The sequence below is a fragment of the Myotis myotis genome, unplaced genomic scaffold (assembly GCF_014108235.1).
Source record: "Myotis myotis isolate mMyoMyo1 unplaced genomic scaffold, mMyoMyo1.p scaffold_m19_p_3, whole genome shotgun sequence".
Lineage (NCBI taxonomy): Eukaryota > Metazoa > Chordata > Mammalia > Chiroptera > Vespertilionidae > Myotis > Myotis myotis.
Genome location: NW_023416335.1, coordinates 194,514,494 through 194,534,138, shown reverse-complemented (window position 1 = coordinate 194,534,138; position 19,645 = coordinate 194,514,494). Strand labels below are relative to the sequence as shown.

General features: G+C 37.1%; 1 protein-coding gene across 5 annotated transcripts in view; it reads left to right on the top strand.

Moving 5' to 3' along the window:
• NTN4 (netrin 4) overlaps positions 1-16,363 on the top strand; it is a 109,906-nt gene extending 93,543 nt beyond the window's left edge. For 4 of the 5 annotated variants that reach the window (XM_036299907.1, XM_036299906.1, XM_036299908.1 and 1 more), the window contains exons 8-10: positions 4,940-5,008; positions 8,354-8,524; positions 14,926-16,363. In XM_036299907.1, the coding sequence (XP_036155800.1) occupies positions 4,940-5,008; positions 8,354-8,524; positions 14,926-15,062 (377 nt within the window). In that variant the 3' untranslated portion in view covers positions 15,063-16,363. The remainder of the gene's footprint in view (positions 1-4,939; positions 5,009-8,353; positions 8,525-14,925) is intronic. The other variant, XM_036299909.1, reaches the window with a different exon arrangement.
• The last annotated feature ends 3,282 nt before the right edge of the window (positions 16,364-19,645 follow it).

The window sequence follows — 19,645 nt, the reverse complement described above, 5'->3', positions numbered from 1 at the left end:
TCAACCTCCCGCACCCGGCCAACCTCCTGAGGTCCCTCCCCCTGACCTATGCATGAATTCGTGCACCAGGCCTCTAGTATAATTTAATAACCAATATACACACTTCCTAGTGTCACCAAATCTTACACTTTGTCATAATTGTTTCATATTTTCATTTAAATTTTAAAGTGTTACAGATACATTTAAAGCCCCCAGTAGCTTCCCTTACTCCACAGAATAACCACTAATCTGAATTTTTAGTGTTTATCATTCACTTTCATTTTTTGACCTGAATATGTACAACTTTTAGTTTATCCATTCTATTATATGAATATACCACTTTTTATTCTCCCATTGTTTGCCTATTAGGGTATTTCCAATTTCTAGTTTTTCACTGTCATATATAAAGCTACCATGAATGTTCTCTTATCTGACTTTGTGCACTTGAGAAGGAGTTTCATTAGAACAGGGGCTGGCAAACTATGGTCCTCAGGCCAAATCTTGCCTACCATCTGTTTTTCTATAATCTATAAGCTCCACCTGCTCTAAGGATTAAATGGTTACACTTTCAGTGGTTATATAAGTACCTACATAGTATCATTAATTTTGCTTTGGCCCACAAAGCCTAAAATTTTTATCATCTGTTTCTTTACAGAAAATGTTTGCTGACCCTGTTCTAGGGCACAACCTAGACACTACTGGGTCATGGGTGTGCTATTGTCAAATTTACCACATATTGCAAATAGCTCTCTGAAGTGGTTGCATAAATTTGCATTCCACCAGCAAGGTATGACATCCTGTTGCACCACATCCTCATTAATACTTTGTATATATTAAACAATTTTTTATATGGCACATAAAATCACTAATCTAACTCATTAATTCACTCACAGTTTAACTCAACAGTTATTGGACTTCTAAAGTTAGTGTTATCAAACTTCTCAATTTTTGCCAATTTGATGGGTATAGAATGGGATCTTGCCATTTTAAACTGCCTGTTCCTGATTACTAACAGGTTGGTAACTTTTCATGGTTTCTTGGTCACTTAGGTTTCTTTTTCTGCGACTTTCCTGTTTGCAATGTTCTTACCAATTTGTAGAAGTTATTTATAAATTCATCCTTCGTCCAACAAATGTTTATTGAGTACCCATACTATATACAAATATTGTAATTATAGTAATTGAGCAAAACAGACAAAAATCCCAGCCTCTAAGGAGTCTTTATTCTTGTGGAGGATGACAACTAATAAACAAATAAAATATTTAATATAATGATGTTTAGTATAATAGAAAAATAAAACGGATTGGGGTAAGAAGTGCTTGGGAGGGGCATACTTTTAAATAGGGTTGTCAGGGAAAGTCCTATGAAAGGTGACATTTGAGGGGGAAAAACCTGAAGGAGGTAAGGGGCTCAACTATACAGATAACAGAGGAGAAAACATTTATGTAGAAGACACAGCAAGTGGGACTAGGCCTGGCTAATTCTGGAAATAGCAACAGGCCAGTATGGCTGAAGCAGAGTTAAAAACTACAATTTCAGTATATTCTCATAAAGAAGTTATGGCCTGGCCAGTGTGGTTCAGTGGTTGAGTGTTGACCTAGGAACTAAGAGGTCAGGGTTCGATTCCCAGTCAGGGCACATGCCCGGGTTTTGTGCTCAATCCCCAATAGGGGTGTACAGGAGGCAGCCAATCAATGATGTTTCTCTCTCATTGATGTTTCTATTTCTCTATCCCTCTCCCTCCCCCTCTCTCTAAAAGTCAATAAAAACATATTTTTTAAAGAAAAGGTTATGTTTACAGTTATATGTGCCCAAATGTCGTTAGTTTACAAGAACAAATATTTAAAAAAAAAAAAAAAAAAAAGAACTCATGGGCCCTTTAAGAATCAAGAACCCAAATTTGAGAAACACTGATACTTGTAATTCCGTATCACAGTTTTTTTCACTTAACATAATCTTATGATCATTTTCCTAATGGTTTCATTTTAATTCACAAGAGGGAAGAAGGTGGGAAGAACGGGGAAATATGTTGTCATATTTCTCTCTTTGCATTTGAAAAAGAAAAAATATTTCCCATTAATTTTTTGCCTTAATGCTACATAGTCTGAATTCTGATTTTAATAATCACTTTTGAAAGCTTCCTGCCATTTTTCTAACACAATGATTTTCATAATTCTTCAACTTTGTCTGCTAAGCCAGTCTATAAAAGTCAATTTTTTAGGACATTCATTAAGCCAGTCATCTTGTTACCAGGGAGCTGGCAGCACACTAATTAAGCGCATAACATGCTGGCATTAGAATGACTCCAGACTCTAGTGTTCACAACAGCTGTTAGGTCTATGATGTCCTCAGAGAGCCTCTGAAATTCATCTGGATGAACTCCAGATTGCAGAAGACATTGTTCAGTTTCCTACTAAACAGCAATATTTCAATTCGGTATTGAATAGTACTCTTGGGCATCTTTTTTCAGTACAAAAGTGATAATCAGTTACCTAAGCATTGTGATTTATTCTCAAATATATGTGCCTGCCTACCTATTTACCTATCATGAGTTCCCATAACTAGGAATATAATGTCCTATACCAAAAAGTCGCTTTTAACTTCTACCACTTCTTGTGAGGTAGAGAACATCAGATATAAAATTTCACCTTGTGTACAACAAAACTGCTTTTAGTACCAAAGAACTGTAAGCAATGTTCTCTCTTCCAACCTCCCTTTAACATTCTGATACCGAGTGTATCTAAACAGGTTTTAATCCCTTTCCAGATTTCTTTTAAGAAAACTAAGGCTGAAGCCTGATCAACAAAGATTCATTCAAAAGCAAATTTTCATGTCTGATGTCCTAATATATGAAATGAGAGTATTGGAAAGCAGCCAAAGAAAGATCTTTAAATAACATACTTACATATGTTCCTACTAGGGGCCCAGTGCACAAATTTGTGCACCTTGAAAGGAACTGTGGGCTGCCAGGCTGTGGTGGGCACAGGAGCAGGTCTCGGCCCATGCTCTGCACCTCTGCCTGGCCCCTCCTGCCACAGCCCAGTCCCCTGTCTGCTGGCAGCCCGCTCCTGCCACCGCCACCACTGCTTCCACACACTGATGGTGCCGGCCCTGCTGTCCGGAGCGATTGGGGCCGGTGCTGGGCCCCGGCAGCGGGTGTGAGCAGCGGCTCCAGCGCCAGCAGTGGGTGCAAGCGGGCCATCACCGGCAGTGGGTACAAGAGGCAGCTGCCGGCCCTGATTGTCCCTTAGGAGCAGGGGGAGGTGGAAAAACCCTAAGGGGCAATCGAGGCCAGCAGCTGCCACTCACACCCACTGACAGTGCCAAGCAATCGGGGCCTGTGCCAGGCACCAGCAGTGGATGTGAGCGGGATTGGCACTGGCAGCAGGTGTAAGCGCCCAGTGGGACCACAGTGCATGGGAGCAAAGAATTTTCAGTAACCACCAGAGGCTCACCCTGATGACAGCAACCATCGCCCTGCCTTGGCCTGGCGCCCCCACTCACCTGCTCCACCATCCCACCACGGCAGATGCCTACCATGTTCCATGCTCTGCCACCTGCTGCCAACGTCCGCCATGTTCCGCACGCACCCCCTGGTGGTCAGTGCACGTCATAGCGACCAGTTGTTCGGCTGTTCCACCACTTGGTCTATTTGCATATTAGGGTTTTATATATATAGATAGGCTGAAGGACTAAGGAGAAGAACATTATGTTGAGAAATAATATATGACTTTTGGAATTCTTTTAGGTTTTATAACATGGTACTTATACTGTCCTGCTTTGGTGGAATTGTCAAAAGCTGTGGGCTGTTCACTTAAGTTACTATAATTTCTGAATGAGTAATCCTCTCTGCTAGTTTTAGATTAAAAGCAATATTATTTAACAAATCACAACAGCTCATTTTAAGCACCTTTGATTTCTTTCTCACTATTTAATTCCAGTGTGATTTGCCACTTGCAAATCTCATTCCCTGATTCCTAGAGAAGCTTTAGAGCCAATTAGTCAATATCACCATGTGTCTCACCAGAATCCTACTCTCCTTATATAGTTTATGGCCTATACCTGGCACTCAAATTAATTACTGTTGTTATCATCAATTTCACTAGCTTCTAATTGGTTCTGCCTTCATTTTCTCTCCATTCTAATATTTTTGATATGATAATGCCAAATTAATTTAAACATGTGACCTCCCAACCAAGAAAATTGTACCCATCTTAGAACACTTATCACTGTTAATATATTTGCTTTATTCACCTTACTGAATTGCACATCTTAAGGCAAGAATCATGCCTTGCTCATATTTATATACTCTGAAGTTTAGAGCACCATGTCCTGCTTACAATAGGAGCTCAATAAATTATTTTAATTTCATGGCATTACCTTCAAAGAACTGCCCAACTATTTTATTTCATTTGACTTTTGTGGTGGTGGTGAACATTAATTATAAAAATATAATTGTTTTTCTATAGGTTATCTATTAGTTGTTCCATTCCATTAGCATGGACTCTATTTATCTCATCAATTGCAAGCATTAAAATATATCAGTATTTCTACATTTCTGTATTTCTCTTAGGTCAATACTTCACTGGATAACAACGAATTTTTTCAGAGAGTGACTATTACTCTCTTTTTAATATATTTTTATTGATTTTAGAGAGAGAGGGGAAGGGAGAGGGAGAGAGAGAAATATCAATCAGCTGCCTCCTGCATGCCCCAGGCATGTGCCCTACCCGAATAAAACCAGTAACATTTCCATGCAGGGGTCAATGCTCAACCAACTGAGCCACACAGGCCAAGGCAGTGACTATTTCTCCTGAATGGCTTTTCATGGTTTCTTAATATCTGTGGATGATGTTGTGTGAATCACTCGAGTCTTAAAGAGTTATGTTACCTGGATTTACTTGATGGTTTTTCTTCTCTCTGTTTCTAACTAACATCATTTCTCATTTTATTTCTGTAGGTAAATGTGAATGTAAGGAACAGGTTTTAGGAAACTCCAAGGCATTCTGTGGAATGAAATATTCATATGGTGAGTCTAAAGTCCTTAAATGTTTCTGAGAGTCTATTCAAACTAAGTATGAAGCGTTTCCTAGAAAATGGGAGGCCTGGCATGTGACATTCTCAATATGTTAAAACATTAGTCTTATATAATAACTAGAGGCCCAGTGCACAAAATTCATGCACTCAGGGGTGTCCCTGAGCCCAGATTGCAAGAGGGCACAGGCCAGGCCGAGGGACCTAACTGGTGCACAATCGGGGCTGGGGAGGGGCATGGGAAATTGGACAGCCGGGGAGAGACCACAGGAGGGTGCCAGGGTGTGTCTGGCCTGTCTTGCTCTGTCCCAGTAGCAAGCTAACCTATAGGTCAGAGCGTCTGCCCCCTGGTGGTCAGTACACGTCATAGCGACTGGTCACCTGTCTGTCCCCTGGTGGTCAGTGCACATCATAGTGAGCAGTTGCATGGCCTTAGCTATCTTTAGCATATTATGCTTTGATTGGTTGAATGGCTGACCAGACAACCGGACACTTAGCATATTAGGCTTTTATTATATAGGATATTAAGTACAGTATTCTGGTCTTGGCCTTGATTTTCCTAATAGAGATGGTGTGGAATGCCCTGGTGAGTCAAGGCAAGGTTATCATATTATAAGGAGAAGAAGCAAAGAATAAAAAGAAAAAAAATGACACATAATCCTTTCTTATGGATGCTTCCTGTTTTAGTAATCTAAAAGGGAAGGCTCTAGCCACTTGGACAATTCCTGTAGCAGTTTATCAGGTAATATAAAGCAGAACTCAATTTGAAGCAGTATTTCATAAAGCAGTATTTCAAGAGCTCAGACATTGGGTTCAGACCTATATGGGTTTCATTTCTAGTTTATGAGATGGGTAACTTAACTTCTACAGACGTCCTCATCTGTAAAATAGAGATGATGCCACCTTCCCCATGAAATGAGATTTTTGAAAAGCACATTAATTTTCACTTACTAGATGCTCAGTAAATGGTATATTTCTGAGGAGTAAGAGGATATATATTCTGAGATGAGCTGACTGCCTGAGTTTTTTTCTCTGCTTTCTATGTATATTCTATGTTTCTCTATCTTTCAAATACCAGGAAAATGCAGCATATAAAGAAAATGTCACTACCCTAAATACAGATTGTTACTACCTTCTATTCTAAACAATTTTATGTTTACCATTAAATATTAAATATAAATATTAAATATTAAGGATAGCTGATCTTGCCAACTTATTCTTTTTATTTTATTTTTTCTTATTGATTTCAGAGAGGAAGGGAGAGGAGAGAGAGATAGAAACATCAACGATGAGCCCAGCTGGCATGGCTCAGTGGTTGAGCACCGACCTATGAACCAAGAGGTCATGGTTCGATTCCTGGTCAGGGCATATGCCCAGGTTGTGGGCTCAATCCCCAGTGGGGGTTCGGGGGCATGCAGGAAGCAGCCAATCAATGATTCTCTCTCATCATTGATGTTTCTATTTCTCTTTCCCTCTCCCTTCCTCTCTGAAATGAAAAAAAGAAAGAAAGAAAGAAACACCCCCTACTGGGGATTGAGCCCACAACCCAAGCCTGCAACCCGGGCATGTGCCCTTATAACTGGAATCAAACCCAGGACACAGGTCAATGCTATATCCAGTGAGCCAAACAGGCTAGGGCTTGCCAACATATTCTTGACTAGTGTCTGGGCTTTATATTGTTCCATAACTTATAGGGCCTGAAATATGCATTACAATGAAGAGAAAATTTTAAGTCATGATTTCTGAAACCAAGTGTTTAGGTTCTTGATAACATTGTATTTAATCTCATAAGAGATAAAAAAAAAAAAGTAAATGTTAAAAACCTCATAAATCTTATCTAAAATTACATGCATATTTCTCCCCTTTCATTGGCCAACTTGACTAAATAATAGAATAAAACTTTTGAAATATATAGTGCCTAATAAGGAAAAGTATTTACTTAGAGGGAATTGTATTTACTTTCAAAAGCAACAACAAAAAGACCATTTAGTTCAGTCAGTCAGTTCAATGGAAATATCAATTGGTTTTCATTATCACATAGATTCAGTAGCTCTCTGACTGAATTTACAAACAACCACATTGGCATCTTTTAATACAACTGTATTACTTTCTGCTTAGGAGAATTTTAATGCTCTTAATGATGTAACGAAATACCTTGATCTTATTAAGTACTATACACCTATAGTCTTGGGGAGGGGAGGGGGGCGCCAAGGAATGGTTCCACCACATTCTCTACCTTAATGGGGGAAAACTTGATTTGATCATTCCTTTAGCAAATATTTATTGAGCTATTGTTGTGAATAGGCAAATTCCCTGAGTTTGCAGTCTAGTGAAAAAATACCCCAACATACCAAAATAGCCCTTGAGCATTGGCTATGTGTGAGGCACTATGCTATGTACATGAAGGGACATATCCCATGCAATTATCCCATCAGGATTCTGGTCCAAACTCTACCTCTAACCAACAAATCATGCAAACATGAGCAGTTCACTTAACTTCTTAAAACTTGCTTCCTCATGCATAAAACAAAACTGGATGAGCTCTTAAGACCCCTTCAAAGTCTAAAACTTGATGATTCTAAAAAGACAGCTCTCTAGTCGTATGGATATGGAACCAGCCAGGATAGGGTTCTCTCATTACACACAATCTTTCATCAAAATATAGATGAGCTAGTAAGAACTCTCTAATAATACAGAATATTGCATCCATTGTTCCTTAGGTTTACTTTCTCCCCCTCCCCAACTTATTCCATTACTTAACACCTCCCCCATCTATTTCACAGATCTTAGAGCATAATGGAATCATGAGTCATACTGGAGCTCTGCCATCATATAGAAGGACAGCCTCCCTAACCCCAGTCAGCTTGCATTTTACACCAGAGGAAGAAGATTAAATAATCAATAATATTATTTAATCTCTTTAGAATACTTAAAATATACACTGTTAGTAACATTTGCTCTTTGTCATAACTTTATACATAATCAACCAGAAGAGTATAATATAATCAGAATCTAAATAAAAACCAGGACAACAATTCTACCTCCTACACATCTTTCTATTTAGTTGATAGCTGAATGTGTTTAAGATTATACTTCCAGGAGGCAAATGGCGATATTCTTTTAGGGTAGTGATATGGGAATGAGTAGCAGTTGTAAATGTCTAAGAAGAGTATAGTTGATATAAATTAGATGAAGCCAGTAGCAAATTGCTGAGCCTAATGATACATCATTAATTCACTTTTCCATTATACTCTGAAGTGCATATTTAAGTTTTTGTTCAAACCTCAAAAGATGATATGAAATTTTATGCATTTTGACTTTGGGAATTGTGTTGTTACAGTGCTAAAAATAAAGATTTTATCAGCTCATGATAAAGGATCTCATGCTGAGGTCAGTGTGAAGATTAAAAAAGTCTTAAAATCTACCAAATTGAAAATTTTACGAGGAAAGCGAACATTATATCCAGAATCATGGACTAACAGAGGCTGTACTTGTCCAATCCTCAATCCTGGTGAGCATTAGATTTTTTTCTACTTTCTCTCTGCTGAATTGCTGTTTGTCTTACAGTCTCTGAACCACAACCTAAATAAACTCTGCAAAGAGCATCTCTCCTTTTCACATCTGAAGTCTGGGGAAAGCCCAAGTGGAATTCTTTGAACTGACATCAAAAAACGATTTCTCTTCCAGGTGCTGTATTAAAGTATAATACTTTAAAATCCAGCAATATAATATTCTTTGCCCTAAAAGAGAAGTCTCAGATTGGTTCCAGGTGTCAGTAGCATAGAAAACACTTTCATGAATTTATCTGCCACTAACACTTTATCTGAAAGCTAGGTCCTATTACGATTCCCTGGGTAGAACTTGCTCCCAAAGGAAGTTCAAATGCAAAATTCCATCTGTGCAAATACTATTGAATTCATTTTTACTATTGCACGAGAAGCATCTGTTTCTCCTGGATAGGAAACAACTCTCAAGTTAGCATCTTATTTTTCATTAAGTGATCATTCTGGTTTTAAACTAGAAACAGCAGAAATAAACAAGCAAGCAAACAAATAAACAAACAAGCCTTGTAGAATCTTAGAGAAACTTGAAGTGCAGTGGAATTTGCAGGGATTCATACCTTTACACTCTGTAAGTACACTCGTCATACTGTGTCATAAACTGCTTTTTTAACTGTCTCCCTCATTAAGTTTGAGGACAAGATTTAGATTTTTGATCACAGTGTCCCCATTGCCTACCATTAGTACCTAAATAATAGTAACATAGTTTCCAAATAGTAAGTTCTAGAAAAACAAATAACTTTTTGTTGTTGGTGTTAATCCTCATCCCAGGATATTTTTCTATTAATTTTTAGATAGAGTGAAAAGGAAGGGGTGAGGGAGGGAGGAAGAGGGAGAGACATGTCAATTGGGGATCAAACCTGCTACCCAGGTATGTGCCTTTAACCAGGTCTTGAACCCAAGACCTTTGGTGCAATGGCTGACACTCTAACCACTGAGCAGCACTGGACAGATCACAAATAACTTTTAAAATATGTTTTTATTGATTTTTTAAAATATTTTTATTGATTTTAAATGTTTTTAGACACAGAGGGAAAGAGAGAGAAAAACATCAATTAGTTGGTTTCCTCCTTTCTACACCCTCACCAGGGACTGAATCCGCAACCTGGGCATGTGCCCCAACTGGAAATCGAACCAGCAACCTTTCGATGCACAGGACAACGCTCAACCAACTGAGCCACACCAGCCATCAAATATTTTTTTTTAATTCTCTGTATTTCTGTTTGTGTAGTTGCCTTCTGTGTCTCAACGGCACTGTTGAAACAAGTGCATAATTTCTCTTCTGGATATAATCCCTTCCAAATATAAGTCCAGGAAACCAGTTATATTAATAAGAAGTCTGTGATCTTTGACACAAAAATCTGAGGGAAACAAACAGATAACTGAGAGAGAGAAACTATCAATAAAATATCTACCTCAACCCAAACCATCTAAACAATGATATACAATTCTTGACTTTATTTCTACTGTTAAATAGACGCTCACACCCTTTTTACGCCTTCAGTATTTCATTCAAATTAATTTAAATTTTTAAAAATGGAAAAAGAAAACATTTTAAATAAATAAATATCGTTTCAAAGAACAAATTAAGTAATCAGAATCTTGAATTTTTTAATACAGGAAAGGAAGAGTCATTAATCTGTGTCCTATTTCCCAACAATTGAGGCACAGGGGCTCTTCCTATAAGCACTTTCTACTATCTTGGCAAAAGAAGAAGAAAATCCGCTCCGTTTGTTAGCCAGACGTTAAAAACAAAAGCTTCGACCATCTGAGCCACTCTCCAGGAAGTGAACTATACTTCCTAATCAGATTTCTGCCAAACAGTCAAGGAATCAACTGAGTTCATCACAATTGAAAACATAAGCACAATTATTCAAAGAATTCTTGAAAACATGTTTACTCACTTTGAAGAAAAGACTGGAACTTGCCAAAGCAAAACCAGACACTCTTTCATTTCACTTTGTTTTTCCATTTTTACAAGTTCAATAGCTATGGGCAAAGAAAGCTGATAAGAAAATTCTGAAACCTTAACAGGCCAACTTGCTTCCTTTGCTACTTTGGAAAAAGAGCAAACTAATTAGTCATACCTGCAAAGTCATCCATTCCTAATTCATATATACTTTCAGTCATTCATTAATCATATGTTTTCGAATGTCAAAACTAGCACTTCAGCCCTGGCCAGTGTGGCTCAGTTGGTTGAGTGTCCTGCAGGATTGGGATTCTTTCTCATGCAAAAGCTAAGGTAACCCTTTAAAGAATTTAAATACCTTATAATCCCTCAGACATTTGTGCTCCCCAATGTCTAAACCTTGCTATGTCATTATTTTCCTTTTATCTCTCTTTTTGTGAAAACGCCATCATAGCTATCTTTAACTTAGGATTGACTTGTTTTAATAAACTTCTAAAATAAGCCTTTTATTGTTATAGAAGCAATATATAGATACATTACAGATATAGAAATTTAGGGGAAATTTTTAAATTTCACATTTCTGCCCTCCAGAGATAATCTCTGTTAATATCTTAGTGAAAATCCTTCCAGATCTTTCTTTGTACACATACATGTCATTATTTTAACCAAAATAAAATCATAATATATGTAGCCCACTTTATTCAGTTAATGATCTTTATCTTCAATTTTAGTTTATTTTCATATAATCTAATACTCAGACCGTATTCTGACTTCTCAACAAATCCCAAAATGTCCTTTTGAGGTGGTTTGTCCTTGCCAGGATCACATACTATCTGGTTTTTAAATCCCTCAAGTCTCTTTTATTTAAGTACAGTTTCCTTTTATTGTTGTTGAAAAAAATTGTTATTGTTTAAGAAACCAGACCAGCTGCCGAAACCGGTTTGGCTCAGTGGATAGAGCGTCGGCCTGCGGACCGAGAGGTCCCGGGTTCGATTCCGGTCAAGGGCATGTACCTCGGTTGCAGGCACATCCCCAGTGGGAGATGTGCAGGAGGCAGCTGATCGATGTTTCTCTCTCATCGATGTTTCTAACTGTCTATCTCTCTCCCTTCCTCTCTGTAAAAAATCAATAAAATATATTTTATAAAAAAAAAAAAAAAAAAAAAGAAAGAAACCAGACCAGCTGTCCTGGAGACTACTCTACCCTTCTACATTTGTCTAGTTGGTTCCTTGTGGGTGTCATTTAGCTTGTCCCTATACCTCCAATATTTTCTGTAACCTTTAAAGACAAGCTTGATAGAATCAAGATAAACATTTTGGCTTGAATTCATGACACTTTGTGTTATATACTTCATGTTGGGTACTTTGTGTCAAATAACATCAGAAGACACATAGGACCTGATGACCCACCATCAGTGTTGCTAAACTGACACTTGAGTTACAGTGATAACAGTCTGATCTCTCCATTGGGCTTTTTTGTTTTCCCTTTAAATCCCTGGTCTGGTTTCTTAAACAATAACAATTTTTTCAACAACAATAAAAGGAAACTGTACTTAAATAAAAGAGACTTGAGGGATTTAAAAACCAGATAGTATGTGATCCTGGCAAGGACAAACCACCTCAAAAGGACATTTTGGGATTTGTTTTTATTGATTTTAGAGAAAGGAAGGAAGAGGGAGAAATAGAAACATCGATATGAGAGAGAAACATTGATGGTTGCCTCCAGTGCGTACCCCGACGGGGATGGAACCTGCAACCTGGGTATATGCCCTGACTGGGATCCAAACTGACAACCTTTTGGTACATGGGACCACACTCAACTAACTGAGCCACTGACCAAAGTTGTTTTTTCCTTTTGAGATTAAAAAATAATGCATGTGGTGTTACTTAATCACTATACAAATATCACGTGTCCCATTAACCATTCATTTAATGATTTTAACACCAATTGGTAATCCCTTCCTGAACCAATAATTTCACTGAATGACATTTTTCTAGGTTATTTCAGTGAATAAACAAGTATACATATGTATTTTTAAAACCATGAGTTTAAATTGAAATTTTCAATTGAGCTTTAACATCTAGTATTTTCCCTTAATTTGAGGTTTCTTTATTTGTTTTATTGACTTCAGAGAAGAAGGGAGAGGGAGAGAGAGATAGAAACATCAATGATGAGAGCGAATCATTGGTTGGCTGCCTCCTGCATGCCCCCTACTGGGGATTGAACTTGCAACCAGGGCACATGCCCTTGACCAGAATTGAACCAGGCTACCTTTCAGTCCGTAGGCCAATGCTCTATCCACTTGAGTCAAACCAGCTAGAGCTGAGATTGTGGGTTTTTTTAAATATTTTTTTACTGATTTTAGAGAGATAGAAACATTGATGAGAGAAATACATCAATTGGCTGCCTCCTGCACGACCCCTTCTGGGGATCAAGCCTGCAACACGAGCATATGCCCTGATATTGAACCGTGACCTCCTGGTTCATAGATAGGCCTCAACCACTATGCCATGCTGGCTGGGTTGGAAATTTTTATTTTATAAACATGATTACTTATTTGCTGTGTTCTACACTGAGTGGCCAGATTATTATGACCAGCCAGATTATTTTGACCTCCCCATCAGTACTTCATTTGACACTTCCAAAAATACTGAATATTGAAAACTTCCTAAGCAAATACTCTCAAGGTTTTATTATTATTATTATTTGCATAACTAATTCACTTCATTGTACTGATGGGGTGGTCATAATAATATGGCCACTCAGTGTATAATATTAATGAAAAATACTACAAATTACTACAAATATCTACTGAGGGATATTATCATATTTCTTTTTATTAACACATATATATTTTATGTATGTATTTGTTAGCCTGAGAAGAATTTTGAATTACAAAGTCAGCGCTAGGTCTGGTCAGTGCTCACCATTTTTTTTTAAATGTATAACAAATAGCCTGGCCAGTGTTACTCAGTGCTTTAGCTTCAACCATGAACTAGGAGGTCATGGTTCAATTCCCTGTCAGGGTACATGCCCAGGTTGTGGGCTTAATCCCCAGTAGGGGGCATGCAGGAAGCCAATCAATGATTCTCTCTCATCATTGATGTTTCTATCTGTCTCTCCCTTCCTCTCTGAAATCAATAAAAATATCTTTTTTAGCCCTAGCTGGTTTAGTTCAGTGGATAGAGCTTCGGCCTGCAGACCAAAGGGTTCTGAGTTTGATTCCAGTCAAGGGCACATAACTTGGTTGCAGGCTCTTCCCCAGCCTGGACCCTGGTCAGGGCTCATGCAGGAAGCAACCAATCAATGTGTTTCTCTTACGTCAATGTTTCTCTCTGTCTTTCCCTCACTTTTCCACTCTCCTTAAAAATCAATGGAAAAATATCCTCAGGTGAAGATTAACAACAGCAAAAAAATCTTTTTTAAAATTTGTAACAAATAAACCTCCTATATTCCAAAAGCACATCAACTTTATCTAGTAAATATGTGCTATTTTTGTATTACCCATAGCTCTCTTCTGATACGTTTTCCCAAACAGTTTTTAAACTTTCATTAAATTCTCCTTACTATACACTACCACACATAGTGAGTCCCCAAGAAATACTGATTTATAGCAATGTGGTAAGTGCCCATGGAATCCTACTTCTTTACAATAGAGGGTGGTATAGTACAGAGTAAATAATTCTGTAATCAGACAGACCTGAGCTTAAGTCAAAATGCTGCTACCACTGAGAGACACAGAATAAGTTATTGATCATGCCAAGCCTCCATTTCCTCATTTGTAAAACAAGAAGAAAAATAATACCTACTTAAAAGGTTATTTTCAAGATTAATGAGATAATACATGTAAAGCACTTAATAAATGCTTCTTACATGTCATCTGTTATTGTCTACTTGAGGCCCATTGCATGAATTCTTGCATGTCATCTGTTATTGTCTACTCGGCCTGGCCTGCGGGAACGAGCCGAAACTGGCTCTCCAACATCCCCTGAGGGGTCCTGGATTGTGAGAGGGCACAGGCCAAGCTGAGGGACCACCAGTGCACACAATCGAGGCCAGGAAGGGATGCAGGAGGTTGGCCAGCTGGGGAGGGACTGCAGGAGGGCTCTAGGGAGTGTCCGGCCCATCTCCTTCAGTCTCGATTGGCCGGACCCCAGCAGCAAGTTAACCTACCAGTCAGAGCATCTGCCCCCTGTTGGTCAGTGCACGTCATAGCGAGCAGTTGAGTGGCCTGAGCATATCATTAGCATATTATGCTTTGATTGGTTGAATGGCCGACCGGACAACCAGACACTTAGCATATTAGGCTTTTATTATATAGGATTACTCCCAATTCAACCGTGAATATATAAAACCATTAACTATGCATACATAAAATTGCTGAAGTCACATCTCCCCTTCAATAAATTATGATACTATATAGCTCCTTTTGTTCTCTTTTAGGTTTGGAGTACCTTGTAGCAGGACATGAGGATGTAAGAACAGGCAAACTAATTGTGAATATGAAAAGTTTTGTCCAGCGCTGGAAACCATCTCTTGGAAGAAAAGTCATGGATATTTTAAAAAGAGAGTGCAAGTAGCAATAAAGGTGTATGGCACATAATGGCACTTCTCTATGGATAAAACACAAGCTTAATGGAAAGGAGAACTCAATAATGAAACTGGAATATTTTTAAGTGCCAAAATGTATAGAAATGTTCCAATGCATGGGCCTTGTCTATTTATTTTGGGTCCATGTTTAAATACACTTTGTTTCATAAAGAGAAATGAAAAAAAAATCTATGCTGATACCTGTTTTCTATAGAATTGATTCTAAAATTCATAGCTATTAAGAATATTTTAATAGCAGTATGCTATTTAACAATAATCCATTAAGAGCAATACATATAACAAGGACTTCTCCCAGCTTCAGATATGTTACTTACATTTGTGCTACTTAAAGTAATAAGATTTTAAGGAATCCCAACCCTTCTATCAGAAAAGGTGTCTCTTAAAAAGAGCCTTCTCTTGTGTGATGAGTGTGAACTTTGCCCTGTGGCATGTTAAGAGGAACCTCTCCACATTTATATAGTATTTCTCTGTATAAAGCACTTTACTACCTATCACTTGTGTTGTGTGAGTTGGGAGACGCTGTTGACAGCAAAAAAAGAAAAGGGCGTGTGTAAGAAAGCCTACTGAAACAGAAGCACTGCCACTAAATGTGGACAAACATGACCAGATAAAGGAAGTTGTACTTTTTTACTCTGAATACTTGGAGAAAATATGTGAAGATGCAACCTTAAAGGCGAATATGTTTGCATGAAATCTCAGCTTCAGGCTAGAGATTAGATTCCGGAGATATCAGCCATGATGAAACATTTTTATAAACAAAAAGAGACTTTAAAATAAGAGAAAGAAATCATAAGTATAAAAATATGCTTATGTTTGGAGTACCTTGCTGGAAATGGACTTTAAATTTTAAAGAGCTCATTTATTTGCAATGCACTGTATACACTTCAAAAATTCTTGTAGACACAGAATTTGTTTTATTTTTGTGTTTTAGTATTTAAACGTAAATATTGAAACAGTTTCCTCCTTTTCTTTATTAACAGTATATGGTCATTTGTACTTACTCATTTTTTTGACACAATGTATGTGATAGCTCACAAAATTACAGCTTTTCATTATTATTCATCTTCTGTACCCATGTATAATCACTCTACATATAGTTTCTTCTGTATTTGAATATACGAAACATGAACCACAGTACCATAACATTAATTTCACATACAGAACATATATTTTTCCTGAGGTCCTGTGGACTTGCAAAATATATATGTATATATATATATATATTGCTTTGTTAATTTTTAATATGTAATAAAGAAATATTATCTCCTGATTTTTGTCTCATTTTCTGATCAACTCTGAATGATGCTAAAGATTGCCTTCTCTAATGAGAGAACTCAAATCTAATTCCTTAAATTAAGAAAATCAAACCAGAGTCTAGTGTTTCTACTCTGTTACTATGGAATTTGGGGATGGAGTGGATGTTAATTCAGATGAGTTTAGCTTCTGTAGTACTTAGACATAAATTTTTTATCAGATGCATTGCATTTACTTTTTAATTAATTCTAAAAGTAATAAAAGTTCATTGTTGAAAATACAGAAAACTATAATGAGGAAAAATACCTATATTTCAACTATCCTGTGATAGTTGGCCTTTAGTTTCTATACTACTAGATTGTTTTTATGCATACTAGTATACATACCTTTTATAGAATTGTAATTATACTATACATTTTCTAATGATATCTACATTTATCACCTATAGCATGTCTCAGCTGCTTTCCTACTCCTATCTTATGTTCCACTAGATAGGTGGAACACTATCTAGTATGATATCATTTACTTATAAAATATGTTGGTAAGTAATTCATACCAAGAAAAATATCTTAAATACATCAAATATAAAACTTGCTTAAGTTTCAAAATTGCCAAGCTGCCTTCTTTTCCATTTCACTTTATTTAAAATAACTATTAACCATTTTAAAAAACACAATTGTCCTTTATTTAAGAGAATAGAAATATGTCTATATTCTTGAGTGAAAAAATTTGCAGAATACATATAGTATTAGCCCCCGCTCCAAAACACATTTATAATACATACAGTGTTTTAAAAGGTCTAAAGGATAGCAGGGTTATAGCAGTATTTGCACTTGTAGGGGAAAGAAGGAGGGAGATTTTCCCTTTTTATTTTGCTTATATCTGTACTGTTTTACTTTCTTCTGTTGATCATGTACTATATGTGTAATTTTTTTAAAAAAAATTAAAATGTAATCAATTGTTTTAAAAGCAAGTTCAAGGAAAGGTATGACTAAGCATTTAATTTTGATTGTTTACCAAATTGTTCAGCCTAAATATGTCTTCCCAGTCCTCTCTTTCTTAGATGCTCTTTTGAGCACCTTTTCTGGCAACGTTCCAAAAATTAGGTCATTGGTATAATTATTTCTTAAGGTTCTGATTCTCAAATCACTTGCAGCACTTCAGTTGCAGTCTTAATTTCTTATGAGCATCATTCGGCGTCCAAAGTGGAAAAAGGGAAAGAAACCCTGTGTTTCGCATTTGTAAAAGTAAACAACAAAATGGAGCATAAGCTAGCTGGCCCATGACCCCATTCCCATTCTATCATTCCACCATTCTGCCACACTTCTATGTACACTTTCTCCTCCATGGCATCTTTCAAAATAACGATCTCGGTACCAAGGCAACAGATTCGAACAAAACTTCCATCTATGGCTTCAGATGAACCTGAACACTTCAAGAATTACTGGGAAAGTCTCTCTCTATACTGTCGGGTTGTTGGCAGATTAGTTGCATAATCTCCACATACCTCTGTGTAATTTGCCTGAGGTCAACCTAGTCTATGCTGTTATTACATCATTTTCCCCAGAGAGGAATGTTACTAATATTTAGTATTTGATGCAATGGAAATTCTCAGTAATACGATAATCTTTTAATAGTGTCCACTAAATGAGGTCAAATCTGTGGGGATGTGACCAGGAGTCCAAAAAGCAATGTCCCTCTGGCTATATTAAACAGAGAGCAAGGCCTCTTATGGATAAACATAGTTCTTTGGGATACTTCGGATTCTTGCCAAATAAATCCTTTTCTGAATGATCAGAGACTTACCAACTCTACAGGGTGGGAAAAAAGGACCTTGAATATGCCTTGTGCTGGCTGTCCCTTGGCCACTCCCCTGGAATGCCTGAGAACAAGGAGCAGGAGCACTGCCTAGGCTGCTAAGGAGTTTTTCAGAGGCCCCAGAACTGAATTGCTTTTGTGTTCATTGTTTCAATGATAAGCAGTCTCCTAACCTAATTTTATCAAAGAGCCAAAGTTACTCAAGACTTATTTCCCACAGCCTGGAAGGAAAATATTTATGAACAACCTCAATTTTGCAAGGGAGATTGGTATGATAAAAAAGGAATAAAAGCAAAGGGGTGTGCCTTGCATGACATGTTTTTTAAGTCTCTCGAAGAATGATTTATCTGAGAATACTTTTTTTTAAATCATGTCCTTGTCCTTGCTTTCCTACACTTTCACCAAAGTGATTTAGTCATTTCTCTACTCTTTGAGCATTAATAACTGTTTGAGAACCGCAACTTTTTTAATGAAAAAATTATCATATTTATTACTAGTCAGCTCATATATACCGAATAATGAAAAAGCAGAGTGTTAGTCATGAGAAAGAAAAAAATATGCACTGGGCCAAATAGGTATTTTTCAAAATGTGAAATGTATGTTCGGTAAAAAGAGGGTGTTAGTAAATGCTGAATTTAACTCTAGTTTATTAATATATACTCACAGCTGAGTGGCCATATTCTAAAGTGTGATCACTAATAATGAATTAATTTATAAATGCAAGAATATCCAAGATGTATTAGGAATAACCAAATTATAGTGCATTAATTTGAATAAATGAGAATGGCAGACAGGCAGAGAACCTTGCTTTCCTGAAAGAAAAATAGCCACTGTCAGCAAATTTTCACAATATGAGCAAAATGGTCTGCTCAGAAACTCCCTGAACACATCCTTCTCAGCCAGGACATCACCATGGATTTCAAACTCAGTGAATAAGAAATAATAAGATAATATTAAAAGGAATTAATACTTAAGAATTTACCACATGCTAGGCACTTTTCTAAGTGTTATATGTGTTATTCTTACTTACTCTTCCTAAGCACCCCTGAAGTACATGCTATTATTACCTCCATTTCCCAGATAAGGAAACTGAGGCACAGAGAGATTAACTAAATTGTCCAAGGATTCTCAGGTAATACTGACTGTGGAAAATGGATTTGAACGTAGGCATTCTAACTCTCAGAGTTCACATTTCAAACACTAAAATGAGATCTGGCATTGAGAAAGGAATCCAGGTGAAGTGATGCCAACTGCACCATTTTCCTCATTGGCTGTTTCTTTTAGATCCTAATTGATGGAAGTCCACTAACGGTCAACATGTCTCCCATTTTTCTTCTCCATACTGCATATTATAATGTATCCTAATATTCCATTCTGTGATTACATAATTTTCTGGTACCTTTCTCTTTGTTACATTGTCACTAGAGTAATACTGCTTTCCATAATTTATACTAAGGTGAAATAGTAAGAGTCCATTTCT